General features: G+C 44.0%; 3 protein-coding genes across 7 annotated transcripts; 1 reads left to right on the top strand and 2 right to left on the bottom strand.

The window, feature by feature from the left end:
- Positions 1-239: 239 nt before the first annotated feature.
- LOC112901649 (NAP1-related protein 1-like) lies at positions 240-3,702 on the bottom strand. 3 transcript variants are annotated; one of them, XM_025970606.1, is made up of 10 exons: positions 3,431-3,702; positions 2,584-2,706; positions 2,426-2,476; positions 2,253-2,324; positions 2,057-2,170; positions 1,910-1,953; positions 1,182-1,242; positions 1,020-1,076; positions 903-941; positions 240-632 (listed from the first exon to the last, which is right to left on the bottom strand). In XM_025970606.1, exons 1-10 carry the CDS (start codon positions 3,560-3,562, stop codon positions 570-572), a joined length of 756 nt encoding a protein of 251 aa, XP_025826391.1. In that variant the 5' UTR covers positions 3,563-3,702; the 3' UTR covers positions 240-569. The 3 variants fall into 3 exon arrangements, with proteins under 3 accessions (XP_025826391.1, XP_025826390.1, XP_025826392.1); XM_025970605.1 differs by having other exon boundaries at positions 1,910-1,971; XM_025970607.1 differs by lacking the exon at positions 2,584-2,706 and having other exon boundaries at positions 1,910-1,971.
- A 441-nt stretch (positions 3,703-4,143) lies between these two features.
- LOC112899276 (ATP-dependent RNA helicase SUV3L, mitochondrial) lies at positions 4,144-8,553 on the bottom strand. Of its 2 annotated transcripts, none has more exons than XM_025967678.1 (2): positions 6,289-8,553; positions 4,144-4,889 (listed from the first exon to the last, which is right to left on the bottom strand). In XM_025967678.1, exons 1-2 carry the CDS (start codon positions 8,418-8,420, stop codon positions 4,832-4,834), a joined length of 2,190 nt encoding a protein of 729 aa, XP_025823463.1. In that variant the 5' UTR covers positions 8,421-8,553; the 3' UTR covers positions 4,144-4,831. The 2 variants fall into 2 exon arrangements, with proteins under 2 accessions (XP_025823463.1, XP_025823464.1); XM_025967679.1 differs by lacking the exon at positions 4,144-4,889 and adding an exon at positions 4,915-6,191.
- A 105-nt stretch (positions 8,554-8,658) lies between these two features.
- On the top strand, positions 8,659-14,397 carry LOC112899277 (protease Do-like 8, chloroplastic). Of its 2 annotated transcripts, XM_025967681.1 has the most exons (13): positions 8,659-8,881; positions 9,426-9,550; positions 9,696-9,778; positions 9,873-9,971; positions 10,243-10,309; positions 10,402-10,477; positions 10,595-10,661; positions 11,280-11,497; positions 12,319-12,386; positions 12,958-13,037; positions 13,643-13,729; positions 13,848-13,955; positions 14,078-14,397. In XM_025967681.1, exons 1-13 carry the CDS (start codon positions 8,697-8,699, stop codon positions 14,204-14,206), a joined length of 1,392 nt encoding a protein of 463 aa, XP_025823466.1. In that variant the 5' UTR covers positions 8,659-8,696; the 3' UTR covers positions 14,207-14,397. The 2 variants fall into 2 exon arrangements, with proteins under 2 accessions (XP_025823466.1, XP_025823465.1); XM_025967680.1 differs by lacking the exon at positions 8,659-8,881 and having other exon boundaries at positions 9,426-9,539.
- The last annotated feature ends 783 nt before the right edge of the window (positions 14,398-15,180 follow it).

Raw genomic sequence — 15,180 nt, forward strand, 5'->3', positions numbered from 1 at the left:
GAAATCCGTATCTCAAAGGTAGACGTAGAACTCACATGCCGACCCGTCTCCAAAAATATGTCACTGCAGATTAAACGAAATAACCCTTTTGAAGTATACCTTGATAAGAAATCGACTGCATAAATTATTAATGCTTCTATGGCTCTATCCATATCAGGGCATATTGGCGAACAAGATTCTGAAGCTGGTTGACCACATTCACGGACGGTTATTGGATAGACCGGGCCCGCCATCAAAGCTGCGCAGTAAAGGGCCGAACTTGCATTGTGCACAAATACTACATGTACGAATAGCCATGATGTTTTTCAGTACAAGCTATCAATACTTTCTGCAACGCTAAGCACAGCAAATATTTAGCAGGCCAAGTACAGAAATCTGATACAGTAGAGCAATGAGTTGCTTCTCGACCGATAAACTGAAGTTCTGAAAATAGCTCCTAAACCTCCAACTAAGGCAAGCACCAAAACACCGCAAAAGGGGACGCCTCGTTTTCATCAGCCCTTTGGAGGCCCAAGTCTCACGCATTCTGCAGACATAAGTTATCAGATCCAATTGTAATAAAAGAGGGCTCAGGTCTCCTCTTCATCCCCTCCATCTTCATCTTCATCTTCGGATTCCTCCTCATCAGATCCCTAAAAACATAGGAGGAGAATGGTAAATAAAATGGATACAGTGAAATAACAGTTCTCAATGTCTCCAATCTGCATATGCAAATAATAGACGTATTGACTGATATGACAAGCATGACTAAATGGTATATTAACCATGATACATGACATGACAGCAGTACGATTAACCTAAACAGCCAGGTGCAACAGAAAAAAAAGGTAGCTCATGCAGAGAAAGATTGCAATGCACATTTGCCTAAGGAATAGAACCACAGACAAAAAGGACTGAATTACCTCTTCATCACCCTCTTGTTCAAACTCACTTTCTAGCTCCTGCAGTGAGAGATTTCAGCACAAGATACAAGGATATAAAAAGAAAACGAACAAAATCAATTCAAAAGAACCACTAACATTGTTGAAATACTTCAAAGGATTAGGCCACAAGTCTTCCTTGATGATATCTGCCACCTATGTAATGGAGGTTATCAGAGAACATCCTCATCTGGAACATGTTATGTATTTTTAATTTTTTTAGGCCTCAACCTCAACGGTAAGACCTGGAAATTGTTATACCTGATCCATCTCACCATGAGCAAAACTTCCATTCTCTGCAGCATTGAACCAAGTGAAGAAGCTGCAAAAGAAACGGAAGACAACTTTACAGAATCTCCAACTTGCAACTCAACTGAGATAGACATATATTACTATATTGAATCAAAGATGTAATGTGCAAACCAGGTAAAAAAAGAAGAAAGAAAAAGAGAAGATTTCGAAGCACACAGACTGACAATCTTGCAAATAGCAACAAAAAAAATATCTATTGGATACTTAGTAGTATTCATGCTTCTCTATGGAAAAAGAAAACCAATGCATACAGATACATCAGGAGGAATGACCTTATCAGGGATTCTCCGATAAACCATGCAAGTATATTGGATTAAGAGTGTTTTGTATGCCAAATCACAAGACCAAGCAGCCACCAAACCTATAGGCACTAGTATACAACATATTTTCACGAATATTTCAACTATTTCATGAACTGTTGGCAAGATAACACAGATATGGAAATGTGCTAGATTGTAAAATACCAACGGAACCAACAGAGTAAACAGAGTAACATAGACACATCTTGACTACACTGTAGAATCTCAATGGCAGAAAGAATGATATCCTCTTGGAGGCTTGGACAATATTGACATAAGAAAGAAGCTCCATGCATAGATTGTTTAATTATGTAATTGTGCATCACTTATGAGATACAGACAATGGGGAAATTTTGTGCTCAAATAGAAACTAGATACCTTTGATCAACCAGCAGTCGCTTTTCACCCTTCTTGGTGCATACCTTTCCATTGACAATATCCTAATGTATTAGTACAAATTAGATAGGTTCTCTTGGCAGGAACTTGGCATGCTAAACATATAGTTTAATGGTCAAGGCACAATACCATTCCTGCCTTCCACTTAATGGAGGTAGCCTCTACTGTGACTGTTCCATCATCACTCATGGAATACGTCTTTGTAAGCTTTTTATCTTCAAAATACGGATTGGAAGAAAAGGTCTTCCAGTTCAAGGTAGTAAGTAAAAACAAAATTTAAAAGAAAAATTAAAAATAAATTATAGCAGGTCCAAAAGAAGCTTACTAGAGTAATAGAGCAGCCCGATTTAATATCCTCTGACTCATCCACAAAAATAGACTCCAAGTGTTTACAAATCTACAACAGAATGAACACTGAAGATTATTTGATTTATTACTCTCTGCTAATTTATACTAAAAAAATATCCAAAGAGCTAAAAGCATGCCAAGCAAAGGTACCTGTTGATCGTCCTCGGTTAAAAGATCACCAAGCACAGGATGGCTAAGGAACTGCAGGTCAGCACACAGCAGTGTCACAATTAAATATTTAAAAGAAGAGCCCATAAGCACTTCCAGTAAGTCTGGAATGGAAACCATAATAGAAGGATATTACAGACCGCTGTCAGCCAGAAGTCTGAAATTTTCTGGATAATTTCATTGCGTCGAACATAAACTGGTCTACGAATTTTATTGTATTTCTGTTCCACCTCTAAAACCTTATCGCTTGCTTCCTCATTAACCTGTAACGAATTGATGCCATGAGGCAGCCTACTGTTAAAAATACATTTAAACAGCTATTATAAAAAATGCATATGAAATAGCAATTTGTCATGTACATGGGAGTAATGTAAATTTAGCCAGTGCGTTTCCACGATCACATTCAGTGTGGTTAGGTGCTGCTTATGCTGAACAATCAACTAAAACTCGGGTAAAAATCTTCTATCGGGAAACATCAGATTCTAATTTCCTGAAGTATTTAGCAATTCATAAGCCAAGCTATGCAATTGCAAGCTTCTACAATTCAGTTGGTTATGCTCACAAGCAAGTAAATTCCGACTTCAGAGCCTGCTGACATTAAACATGAAGGCACATGCCTTGTTGCGTCTAATTTTTCATGATTCTGCAAGAGCACAGAAAGTCCCCAATGCTTCCTCGCACTAAACGCGTAGACAGAAAACCCTCAATTCCCTCCCGATTCCCCAAAACAAATTCTTCCACCCAGGCCACAATCAACTAATCAATCACCCGAACGCTGAGTCACAGCGGAACCATCTCGCAGGTCACCCTGGGCCGCAGCAAAACCTCCACTAAATCTCCCGCTGCAACTGCTGCTGGAAAGACGACCAACATTCCAACAACCTAACCCAGTGAGTCAAATTCCAGTGACTGAGCGATCACAATTCACAGCGCGCCAAATGAGGCGGGTAAAAATCCCAATCCACTCGGGGAACCGAAGCGACTCACCTTCTCGATCTCGTCCTGGATCCCCTGGAGCTTCTCGATGGAGAGCTGGAGGGCGCGGTCGATGGGCTCTCCCCCGTCCTCCTCGGCGCCGTCGGTCCTCGCCCTCTTGCCCTTCTCCTCGGCGGTCCGCATGGCGAGCAAGGCGAAGAGACCCTTTGGCTGAGGGTCTCTAGGGTTTTAGCACCCTCCTCGGAGAGGGGAGGCTGCCTGCCGCTGCCGCGCGCGGTGGGGGGGCAAGGGAGGAGGAAACCGAAGGGACGGAGGCGGGTGGTGCGGCCAGGGGGTTTGGACGGTTACCTGTGGGGGCTTTTATACCGCCGGTTTGAGTACGGTTGGGCTGGGCCGTGAGTCGTGGTAACTTACAGATGCTTTGAGCAGGCCTAACGAGCCGGGCCGTATTGTCGCCTCAGAATTTTTTTTTCTTTTTTTGAAAGGAGCCTCAGAAAATTTCAGCCGAATGGAAAACACTAAAAGAATGTCTCCCATAAAGAAGACACCACAACAAAGCGGCTTCAAGATCATTAAAATAAGCTATAAAAATATACTAAAGTTTTGTTTGATTAATCCCCGGTCCCCTTGGGAAGGATATTAACCGAGCATGACCTGAGGAAAATCAGAAGGCACGGAAGCTAGTACAAATGTACAAGTACTAGTCAGGGTTCCTCATAGACTGACTCCCACAAACTGGCTCACAATCCCTTAAAACAATCAGAAAACAGTTGGAAGCCTGGTTCCAGCCCACCTCTTGTAGTATCATACATCCATACGCATAACTTCTTACATGGGGCCTGCACCTAGGACTGTGCAGCATCCCGTCAAACCCCATTGGTTTCGCCAATTTCAGACAACTAAAAACCGTGCCTACTCGTTTCAAAAAGAAAAAAAGAAAAAAAACGTGCCTACTTAACATCTGGAGGAGCGTGCTCTCCAAAGATTACAAGGCACTGTGCTCTCCAAAGAGTACAGAAAGTATAAGGAGCGTCAGGGTAACTAAAAAACCACAATTCTGGATAATAATCAATGAAAACTGTCATGTATCAGTTCCTACCTATTAGGCTATTCCCACAATTCTAGTGTAGCATACCACAAAGTAACACTAATTTAACTGCGGTTAACTTCCTGACCCTCGTGTTGTTGTTCCTTGCCGTGCAATCTACAATTGCAAAGCAAATACTCAGCTGGTTCTCCCGTGGTGCCATTGAAATAGGGGCCTGTTGAAGCAAATGTTGCAGCACATCTGGTAGGCTTCAGTTTCGTCCCAGGATAACAAATCTGAGCTCCAACAGAAAATAGCCATGGCATGCCATAGGCAAGCAGTTGGAGTTGAACGAGCTGTCCCAAGTCCCAACTTGGCTCAACAGGTTCTTTTTGTAGCATCCGTCTGGTCAACCCATGAGAATTTCAAGCCGCAAAGTTCAAGGGAGGAGGAGAGTTCTGGTTGAACTTATCTTGCCATTTCCTGCAAAAAGAAAGAAAGCATAGGTAACTGAGATATCCCAATGAAAACATATGGGGGAAAACTCCTCAACTGGTGCAACAAAATTCTGAGGCACCTCCCTCTAATCTGGGAAGTATTTCACTCAAACCAATGATCATGGGGAATGGTAATGAAGGTTATCCTTTTGGGAAATGACCAGGAAATTTTTGTGAGATTAGTCGTCACAACCCGGTTTATTAAATGTTGGCGGTTTCATTAATATATAAAAAACATAACCCGGTCTATTAAATGTTGGCTGTTTCATTGCTTGGTGCACACTGAAAAGAGTCAAGTGTATATAGGATAGGGAATTTGGCGTACTACAATTTGTTTAACCTAACAAAAATTGCATAAGAGCATGATGCTTGTACAAAAATCACTGAGTTCCAGACATGAAAATGATATTACCATATAAGTTCACCAGTTAACTGAAAAGTTAATGCTACTTTACTGATGGAATTTACAAACCATGAGCAATTAATGTTTACCAAAGTAACAGCTTCTCAAAAGATTTTTCAACCAGATGCATCATGGATATGTGACAAATATTTTCTGGTTGTGAGCAACTTCTCCCTGAATGGTAACATCTCAATTAGCTCCAATCAACAGAGTAAAAAATAACACTAAGCACATCTTGCGGTTAGCGGCTTAACGCAATAGCAACTTGAAGCTTGCCAACAGTGCACGGGCATAATATTTTCAGTTTGAACTCGTCCGCTGAACCTGTTTTCAGCATTGACATGCCCCATTGATGTCACACAATATGCAGTTGTCATTACTTCATGACCATCCAAACAAATCTAAAGACACCATAAGTTACAGGTTCATGAAATTGTTACTCGTTCTGGTGATTTTGTAGTGACAGCGAGATATGTACTTCTCCGAGTAGTTCATGGAGCGATTATTTCACAGGCCCACAAAATGTTTACAAAATCAGTGCACTCAGAAATAAGCATTTTACCATAATAAACTCATGATCAATTCATCAGCAACAATTATACTTCAGGGCATCAGGCAAACTCGTTTATCTAAGGATGGACACAAATTTATTATAAGTGCTTGTTTTCTGGGACTGGGAGCACTAGCAACCTCACAAGCAAGGATCATACAAAGAACAAGCTCTGAACATATTGTAAATCAAAGAACAATTTCCAGAGATAAATCAGGATGGGGAACAGGAAAGTTGGCTAAGAACACACCAGATCAAAACTATGAGATACTACTTGATAGTTCATATTTCAGATTCTCCAATCAAGGGGAGGCAAAGAACAAAATCCAGAATATCTGAAAGTGAGGTTCCAAGTATTATTCCTCATTGATTTACTTGGCAAGCCGCTTGCTAAAGCTGGACTAGTTAGGAAAGATGAGTTGGAGTTATTACCTCACGATTGTTTTAGCAAGTGCCCTTGGCCGTTCATAACCATCTTTAGAAATATTTTCAGCACTGTCATTTGATGCCTGTTCCTCATTGCACTCATTGTTGCTTTCTCGTTGCTGCCTAGGTTGTTGTCTTGATTCAGGCTTCCAGCATGCTTTTGCAAGTGATTTTCCAAGTAAATCAGCAATACTTATTGCCATTTGCTCAGCTTGCTGCACCTGAGGAAACTTATCTTCCTCAAAATGGTGTGAGAGCCACAAATAAATTGATAGAACCTGGTGCTTTGTCTCAAGGTCCAGAAGCTCAGTGTCATTTCTTGCAGAATCCCTTGGCACTCCCATTGCAATGCTAACACGACGGCTTTGGCTATAGTGAGTGGCATATCTTAGAAGATGGTACATGGCTTTTGGATCCCTTATATTAACTGGAGCAAAAATAAAATTGTAGCGATCCTTGAGGGATAGCCCCTGGACCCTCTCAAGCATATTAGCAACCTTCTTGATACTGTCCTGCTGGCACATAAAATATGTCTTATCAATGCGGCAATTATCACGAAATTTATCCAACAGGTCATTGAAAGTAAGGTCTGGGAACTGGCTGGCAAACATTTCCACTTGCTCAAAGCAAGGAAAAAGACCAACTTTCTGTGCCTCCTCAAACGGCTGCTGCAGGCACTGGATCAAATAATCCAAATCGTCCTTCAAGAAAGTTGTTGTGAGTCCGTCTGGGTAAACACTGCCCCTCCGACCAGCACGACCAGCAATCTGCTTTACCTGCGAGGCAGGAACTGGTACCATCCTGTCCCCATTGTATTTGGCCAAGCTATAGAATACAACCCTCCTAATGTTAAGGTTCAGCCCCATACCGACTGCGTCACTTGCTACAAGCACATCATACTCATTATCCTGCTCATTGAACAGCTTTGCTTGTTGTCGTCGTGTCTCTGGTGGTAGAGCACCATAAATAACACAACACTTATGCTTTGTAAACTTCTCAATTGCCAGCTTCACCTCAAATATCTCCCTTCGAGAGAAAGCAACAACGCAATCACCAGAGCGAACATTCTTGAGGTCCCCAAGAAGTGTCTTTGCCTCAACAACAAGCGGCTTGAATCGCTGATACTGATGCACCTGCAAATCATCTCCAGTGTCTGCACAAATCTTCTGGACAATCTTGAGCACGCTAGGGTCACCGCAGAGGTGTATCTCATCTGCCTTGAGCCCAAGCACAGCGCGTGTCCATGCAAAGCCCCTGATAGGGTCGGCCATCATCTGTATCTCATCAACCACGGCGACTTCGTAGAGCTCCTCGGTGGACACCATCTCAATAGTACAGGCGACATGGTTGGCGAAAGGCACTTCCTTGACCTCCTGGCCGGTGCGGAGGGTGCAGTAGACACCGAGGGCATTGACCTTGTCGAAGACCTCCATGGCGAGGAGCCGGAGCGGGCTGCAGTAGACCCCGGACTTGGCGGCGGCGAAGCGGGTGAGTGCGTTGTGCGTCTTGCCGCTGTTGGTGGGGCCGCAGTGGTACACGATCCGGCGGCGCATGGCGCGCGCGAAGGGGTACCAGGTGTGCGGCGCCGTGAGGTCGGCTGCGGTCATCACCGACCTGTGCTGCTTCAGCTCGTCCGCGAAGTTGGCGATGCAGAACTCGGCGAAGGCCGGGAGGAGGAGCGCGTGCGCTTCCTCGGCAGGGAGGGAGAGGAGATGCGCCGCTGAGTCCCGGGAGAGGCGCGGGAGGAGGAACGCGCGGAATTGGCGGACGTAGGTTGGGAAGGTGGAGGAGGGGACGTAGAGTGCGAGCGCCTGGTCGCACATGGCCGGGCTCTTGGCGAAGCCGCGGACGAGGGCCACCACGGCGTCCCACGTGGCCTTCGGGAGGCGGGATGAGCCGGCGTCGGGGTCCCAGGCGGAGAGCTCGCTCCATAGCTTCTTAGGGTCAAGGGGCGGCGGTTTCGGGTTGGGATCACCGGCCGTGTCGGCGGAAGAGAAGAAGCGATGCTGGGGCGGGAGCCATGGGAACGGGGGTTGCGGCGAGGGGTGGTGGAGGTGGGAGAGGAGCGGGAGGATGAGTCGGCGGTGCGGGGAGGTGGTGGAGCGGCGGAGTAGCGCCGCGGCGACGGCGGCGGCCATTGGGTTGGTTTGGTTAGGCCGGCGACATGGCGGCGCGGCGGAGGAAGAAGGGAAAGGGAGAGGCGGCGCGCGAGTGGCGGGCCTGGTGGGCCGTGGTGGGCTGGTGCTCTGAAACGGAGGGACGAGAGCAGGCCTGGTGGAGTGACCGAGCATCCCTGGACTAATGCAGAAATATACAACTCCTTGTGGACTTGAATGCGAAAGGCCACTCTCCCTCCATCCCCAACCGCGCAATTCCGCATCCTCCCCTCTCCCGATCAATTGCAGTTGCAGCTCATGCGCCACACACGGACACACACCCCCTCTGGAAACCCAGGCCTCCCTCGGATGCGGTGCCTGCCCTGCGCCGCGTCCACCACCGCGCCGGCCGCGCGCGCCGCTGCCAGGAGTGTCAGCCGCCGGAGGGTTGTCGTCGAGGGCGCCGCCTCGGCAACCCACGGTGGCGAGGAAGCGCCTCCGAGGTTTTGGCTATCTCTTTCCGCACAATAGGATTTTTTTTTTCTGCGAGACATGATGTTGAATGACAATAAAGTAGTTCTCGGTTGCTACATGCTTTGCTCGTTTCAGTATTTGGTGGTTCGGCTTTTATCCCAGCATCCATTTTTTTTTCGTCTCAGTCAGTGTAATGGGTGCTGGTTCGGTGGTTCGTACAATGCGTTTAACTTGTGACACCTAGCAGTACGTTTGGCTCTGATAAGTTCAAGATAAGAGTTTAGTTACAATTCGCGTTAGTTAACAACCAGCGCCTTAGTAGATCAAGTGATGGTGGTCTGCATCCTTCATGTTTTTTTGGTATAAGGATACACAAGTATTAATGCCATTTCTACATCTACTACTTCGTTTCAAAAAAAGTTCTACATCTAGTCACTTTGTGTACTCGCATTAGGTGTTGCTAGTGGATTGGATAAATTTTAGTTTTCTCACCCTTTTCTTCCAATTTACTTATTAGCTGGATGCTAACTGTTCACCAAATTTCTTCCTATTTTTGTTTAATGAATCTTCTAGGTCATCGAGGGAAACATGTGATCTTGATGAAATGTCAAGCAAAACCTTATTGCTTATGTCAAAGAGGAAGCTTATCGCCTTGTCAGCCTTTTGTTTTAGCTTACATTCGTCAAGGTACTTATCAGGTTCGGACTAAGTGACATAGTAGTTTAGGTGTTCATAGAAATTTATTTGGTGGCTTTCACCTGACCATGCGGTCCTTTTTGTAGCATGTTACTTTACAATTTTTTTATGGTTTGGGCTCTTTTAGTTTGACATTTTTTACTGCAGCACTTGCTTTGGGTGAACCATCTGTCAAAATTGAGGATGTGACTCCTAAGATTTCCCCATCTGGTCCATTATTTCCAACTGAGGTCAGTGCTCAGTTGAACCTACTTCCTTGCTTTATCCTATAAGCTTGTTCTCAAATATATTTACACCACTTTGGGTCATGCTCCTGAATGGCAGAAACGGATCGCTGAACTTTTCGAAACAAATACTTACTCAGTCGTCAATATTTTTGATGCAACACTACGGCCACAGCTTAATATAACTGGCGTTGTGGAGGTAAACTAAAAGCATTTTCATGTCCCAAGTTCAGACTCAAGAGTATTAGTTAATTGTTGCATGTTCCCTAGAAGCACTAGAATCATGTTCATTATCATCTCTTCTCCTTATAATTTGATCGAGCTAAAACTAAAGTACTAGACAAAAACTTGCTGATTTGTTGTTCCATTCTTGTTGGTATATTTTTTAGATATTGTTTAAATGACATATTGTTAATACAAATAAAGGTTTGATAAGCTCTTGTTTGAATGAAACTTCTTATCCATTTTAGATCCCTGAAGGAAATGGTTCTGGTGTAGTGTGGGATGATTCTGGACATATTGTTACAAATTATCATGGTATATTAATCTGAGACAATCACACCTCCACAGTCCACTGTATATGAGGCTATGAGCAATATGAGCTCACAATTTTTTTCTGTGCTTCACAGTGGTTGGCAGTGCTCTTTCAAAAAATCCCAAGCTTGGCGAAGTCGTTGCTCGTGTCACCATTCTTGCTGCTGAAGGGTAAATACTTATTTAACTGCACTGGCTTGGATACATTTTGTTAAATTAAATATGATAAAGGTACTAGCATTCTTGTATACGAAAGACAACTAATAGCCTTCTGTATCTACTTGAAAGGATACAGAAAAGTTTCGAAGGCAAATTGGTTGGTGCAGATCGTGCTAAAGATCTTGCTGTTCTTAAGGTAAGATGTATTTTGACCAATGCTGTGTTCTGTAGAAATATAGTCTACAAGTATTGTCACCATAGCTCATCCTTATCTCACTTTCAATGTATGGCATCATAAAGAGAGCATAAAAAGATCATATTGTTCCCCTCCTTTTCACCCTAGGATCAGAAATTTAGAACCCTCCTCTTTCCTAGTGTTTGGAAATGAAAACCCAGAACTTGACTACTTGAGGAGTTAGGTTGTAGGATATGGTTTTTACTTTTTTCTTCTTTTGTTGGTCGGGCTGTTGAATATTTTTATACTCTGCAATATAATTCTCAATTGATTTCATATACCATTTCAGTGTTCTACATGTGTCTCAACCAATTATTTCTGTCGTTAGCCATTGAATTATCTGTCTAGTAATCTAGTTATTTAGATGACTCAGATGGCATATGGCGCAGACCAATAAATCTTTGAAAAAAATAGAAATACTTGAGAGCCTTTATATCCAGAAAGTTGCATCTCTCATTTGCCAACCAATTTAATCACAGTTCTTTTGTGATTCTCACCTGAGTTCGATAATTGTTTATTAATTGGAAAAATTCTTGCCAATCATTTTCTTTCAGTACCTAATACATGGACATGTAATAGGTCGATGCTCCTACAGATCTCTTGAAGCCAATTAATGTGGGGCAATCATCAGCCCTAAGAGTTGGTCAGCAATGCTTAGCAATTGGAAATCCTTTTGGTTTTGACCATACTCTAACTGTTGGTGTCATCAGTGGTTTAAATCGAGATATTTTCAGTCAAGCTGGGGTGACAATTGGGGGTGGAATTCAAACAGATGCAGCTATTAACCCTGGTAACAGGTTTGTGGATATGTTTCAAAATGATTTCTATACTGATTATCTTCTTCAAACGAAAATTGCAGTTTCAATTTGCAGAACTCACTTTAGAAACTACTGTTCTGTTAGTACCTAGCATTTTCAGTACTGGTTTTATGTTTCTGTTATAACTGGTTTTTTATTTTTCTGTTATACTGAGCCTAGCACTTAGACAATCCTAAGCATACCCGTCAGTAGTTTTCCACCTAACTTACATATGGTTTCTACTCGATACCACTTTACACAATGCATCGAGAGGATCTTTATTTATTGCCAAAGTGTAAAAATGGTGAATAGTGTTTGATTGTATCAGTGGCTATCCAAATGAGGAAGTGCTACTCATTATAGTGACTAGCATTAGGCACCATGATGCAAAGATTACGAGCCAAATTTCTGCTCTAGCAGTTAGCATAATGATTGTATCAGTGGCTAGAATGTTACTCTGAAACTTTGTAACATCATGGTCAAGTTGTGAGACTGACAAACTTTAATTCTAATCTCTTTGTGAAAGCTATTCAGTTAACTATTTCTCTGCACTTGATGTTTGGGTATTTTAGTGTACTACATTTGATATACATGCTTGATCATTATCCTATTTATACACTTGTTTTAATTTAATATCCATTACAGTTTACCTAAGTTGAGCATGTATGCAGTTGGTGATTTGTATACATTTGGTCTTGCTATATCAAGAACCTGTACCGCGTTACTGCATTTCTTCATTAAATCTCAGGCACTATGATTTCTTCAACACTAGGTATTACAAAACAGTTTGCTAACCATGTATTTTGATGAACCTCATGCAGTGGTGGTCCTTTGCTTGACTCAAAGGGGCATATGATTGGTATTAACACAGCAATTTTTACACAGACAGGTAAGTTTGTTGCATTTCTCAAAACTGCGCTAGCAAAACATGATCAGGTACCTTTCCGTAAAGTAGTCCTTACGATTAGATGTTTCTATCAGATGTTGTTCTTTGTATACATACACAGTTACACATACCTCAGCATCTATACTCTGTAGTTAATAGCAGTGAGAAGAGCATATGTAACAGTAGTCTCACAACTGTTGCTTTCATGATCTTAACTAGCTGATCACGAAGTTTAACTACATAAAATTTCTGTTTCATTTTCTAGATTGCTTTGTTCATTGTACTGACTGTTGTTGTGACAACATTGAATGACTTGCATTTTCTAGTTTGACATTGGCTTAGACACCTAGAGGCCAGGAGTTTTTTATCTGTTACTATTCTATTAAGAAAAAATGAGGTGATATATAATTGTATATTCTGCGCATCCTAGCTGCTAACTAGACCATAAGTTTATTTTTTTCCTGCTTGTGTTGACCTGGCAGTCCGTAATCAGATTCCACTATATTTGATTTAATTTAAGTTTATGTAATTTCAAGGGTTAGCCTAAGATGCCGCTTTTTCCTCGATGTTGCAGGAACATCTGCAGGTGTTGGCTTTGCCATCCCATCATCAACTGTACTTAAAATTGCTCCTCAACTAATTCAGTTTGGAAAAGTATGTTGCCTGCATATCTTTCAGTCACATTATCAACTTCATACTCCAAAGTTTTCTGAACTTGCCTTGCAATTACCTGCTAGCTGTGATGGCACATGTCAAGACAAGCTTGTCTGTCATGCATAAAACATTGTCTTTCAGTGAGAGATATCTATCAACAAACTGTTGCCATTTAAGTTGTTTGCATGCAATTTTTTATATTCCAAATGTCCCCATTATGTACGGTGAGCATGAGTGTAGATCAGATGCTTTTGAAACAAGCACACAATTATTTCATAGCAAGTTTTTTTCCCCTTTTTTTAAAGTAAGGTATGGAAAGTTGTCCATTATAGGAGGGTAAGGTTCAGCTGATCAGGTTCTTTCAACAGTAGTAACCTTTTTCAGTGACACTGAAATTCTTTTGGTCTCAGTTTCTCCTAACTAAAACCAATTGTGCCTCCCCTCCAAGTAATCACTTGTACTGTATATATTCTGCAATGCCTCGAAGGGTCTTCTAAATTAAGTTGTTTTCTTATTAGATCATTTGTGTCTGTTCATTGTTGAGGCATATGCTTAGTTTCTTTCATTTGCTTCGGTCTAAGTTATTTCTACATTTATATTTTAAGGTCCGCCGTGCTGGCTTGAATCTGGAATTTGCTCCGGATCCAATTGCATATCAGCTTAATGTTCGCAACGGAGCTCTTATACTGAAGGTAGATTGAACCCGCTGCACCCTTCTGTTCTGTCAGCCAAACAGCAATGCGGCCAATGTTTTATTTGCACTGCTACTCTTCGGTCCCCCTGATCCAATCAGATGTTTCTTCTCTGTAGGTTCCTGCGAGCAGCGCTGCAGCCAAAGCAGGTCTGGCTCCTACGGGCAGGGGTTTCGCTGGCAACATCGTTCTTGGAGATGTCATCATCGCGGTGGACGGCAAACCTGTAAGCGCCTCTCGATGAAGTTCTGTTCGGTCTCTCTAGTCCAACGGCAGGGTTTTAAGATGTGGACGGACAGTCTCATGAATCCCTTCTCCTGTTGCCTTGTACCGTCGTTTGTGGAGCAGGTGAAGGGCAAATCCGACCTGCTGAGGGTTCTGGATGACTACGGCGTCGGAGATCAGGTGACCCTGACGGTCCGGCGAGGCGCCGAAACCCTCGAGGTGATCTTGCCCTTGGAAGAGGCGAACGTCTGATGTATCTCTGAAGAGAGAAAAGAAAAAAAGAATCGCACGCCCAAGCTGTCGCGGTGTAAGTCTGTAGCATGGAACGAGTCGATTCAGGGCTCCTCTTCGCCACAGGGGTTCACTGCACTGCACATGTACTGTATGAGCTCCACTTGTTTTTTGTTAGCATCATGCCGCGATCAGTCTGGTGTTTGTGAGCCCTCTGGAACGTCGTGTGCCGTCTGCCTGCGAACTGCGATCAGTCTGGTCATCTTACGGGTCGCAATCGACCGAGGTTCTGCTCTCTCTTTCTCGGCTGGAAAGACCGTGCCACGCCGCGCGCGCGCGGGGGTAGGCTGCTGCGGCGGGGCACGCCTGCTCGTCGCGCGGCGCGTCAGGCGTCTCCGGGCTTCGCACGCGCGCGGAAGCAGAGCGATAGGCGAGGAGCCGGGGACACGATCACACAACGCCACGGCGGGGCTGGCTCGGTGAGCGGCTGGTAAGAGTGCAACTGCTGGTACGTGGAGAAATGTTTCGCTTTCGGCTCTCCCCGCGCGCCTTTAAGTTAAACCAGGCAGCCAGGGGATGTACCCGAAGAAAGCCAAAGCGAGGAGGGGGGGAGGAAGGGGAATGTCCCTGCGCGCGGCAAGGCAGCAGGGCCCTTTCGCCGCTTCCGCTTCCGCTTTGGATCTTTGAACGGGGCGGGCTTTCGGCCTCGGACCCACCCACAATCCAAGAGGAAGGAAACACAAAGCGAGCGGCAAAACAGGAGCTCGCTCCAGCCTCCAGCATGGTTCCATGCTTCGCCCGTCGTCCCCTTGCTTGCTGCGCTGTTCTCGCGTGGCGGCGTGGGGAAGGGCGCTTCGGCTTGCTTGATAGGGAAGCTTCCAAAGTACTCGCGGTGGCGCGAAAGCGGCAGTTTGGATTGGATGATCCGCGACCGAACCTAGAGAAAACAAAAAGTTTAGGTGAGGCCCCCAACCCCGGCCGGCTGCCGCTTTCTT

This window comes from Panicum hallii, chromosome 7 (genome assembly GCF_002211085.1).
Source record: "Panicum hallii strain FIL2 chromosome 7, PHallii_v3.1, whole genome shotgun sequence".
NCBI classification, from domain to species: domain Eukaryota; kingdom Viridiplantae; phylum Streptophyta; class Magnoliopsida; order Poales; family Poaceae; genus Panicum; species Panicum hallii.

Coding starts and splice junctions, on each gene's coding strand:
- LOC112901649 (XM_025970605.1), bottom strand. CDS start 3,562: ATGCGGACCGCCGAGGAGAAGGGCAAGAGGGCGAGGACCGACGGCGCC. Junction 1,972..2,056: donor TTAAGTGGAAGGCAGGAATG/GTATTGTGCCTT, acceptor CTAATACATTAG/GATATTGTCAATGGAAAGGT. Junction 1,243..1,909: donor CGACTGCTGGTTGATCAAAG/GTATCTAGTTTC, acceptor TTTCTTTTGCAG/CTTCTTCACTTGGTTCAATG.
- LOC112899277 (XM_025967681.1), top strand. CDS start 8,697: ATGCGCCACACACGGACACACACCCCCTCTGGAAACCCAGGCCTCCCT. Junction 9,972..10,242: donor ATATAACTGGCGTTGTGGAG/GTAAACTAAAAG, acceptor TATCCATTTTAG/ATCCCTGAAGGAAATGGTTC. Junction 13,956..14,077: donor TCGCGGTGGACGGCAAACCT/GTAAGCGCCTCT, acceptor TTTGTGGAGCAG/GTGAAGGGCAAATCCGACCT.
- LOC112899276 (XM_025967678.1), bottom strand. CDS start 8,420: ATGGCCGCCGCCGTCGCCGCGGCGCTACTCCGCCGCTCCACCACCTCC. Junction 4,890..6,288: donor CTTGCTAAAACAATCGTGAG/GTAATAACTCCA, acceptor TTCTTTTTGCAG/GAAATGGCAAGATAAGTTCA.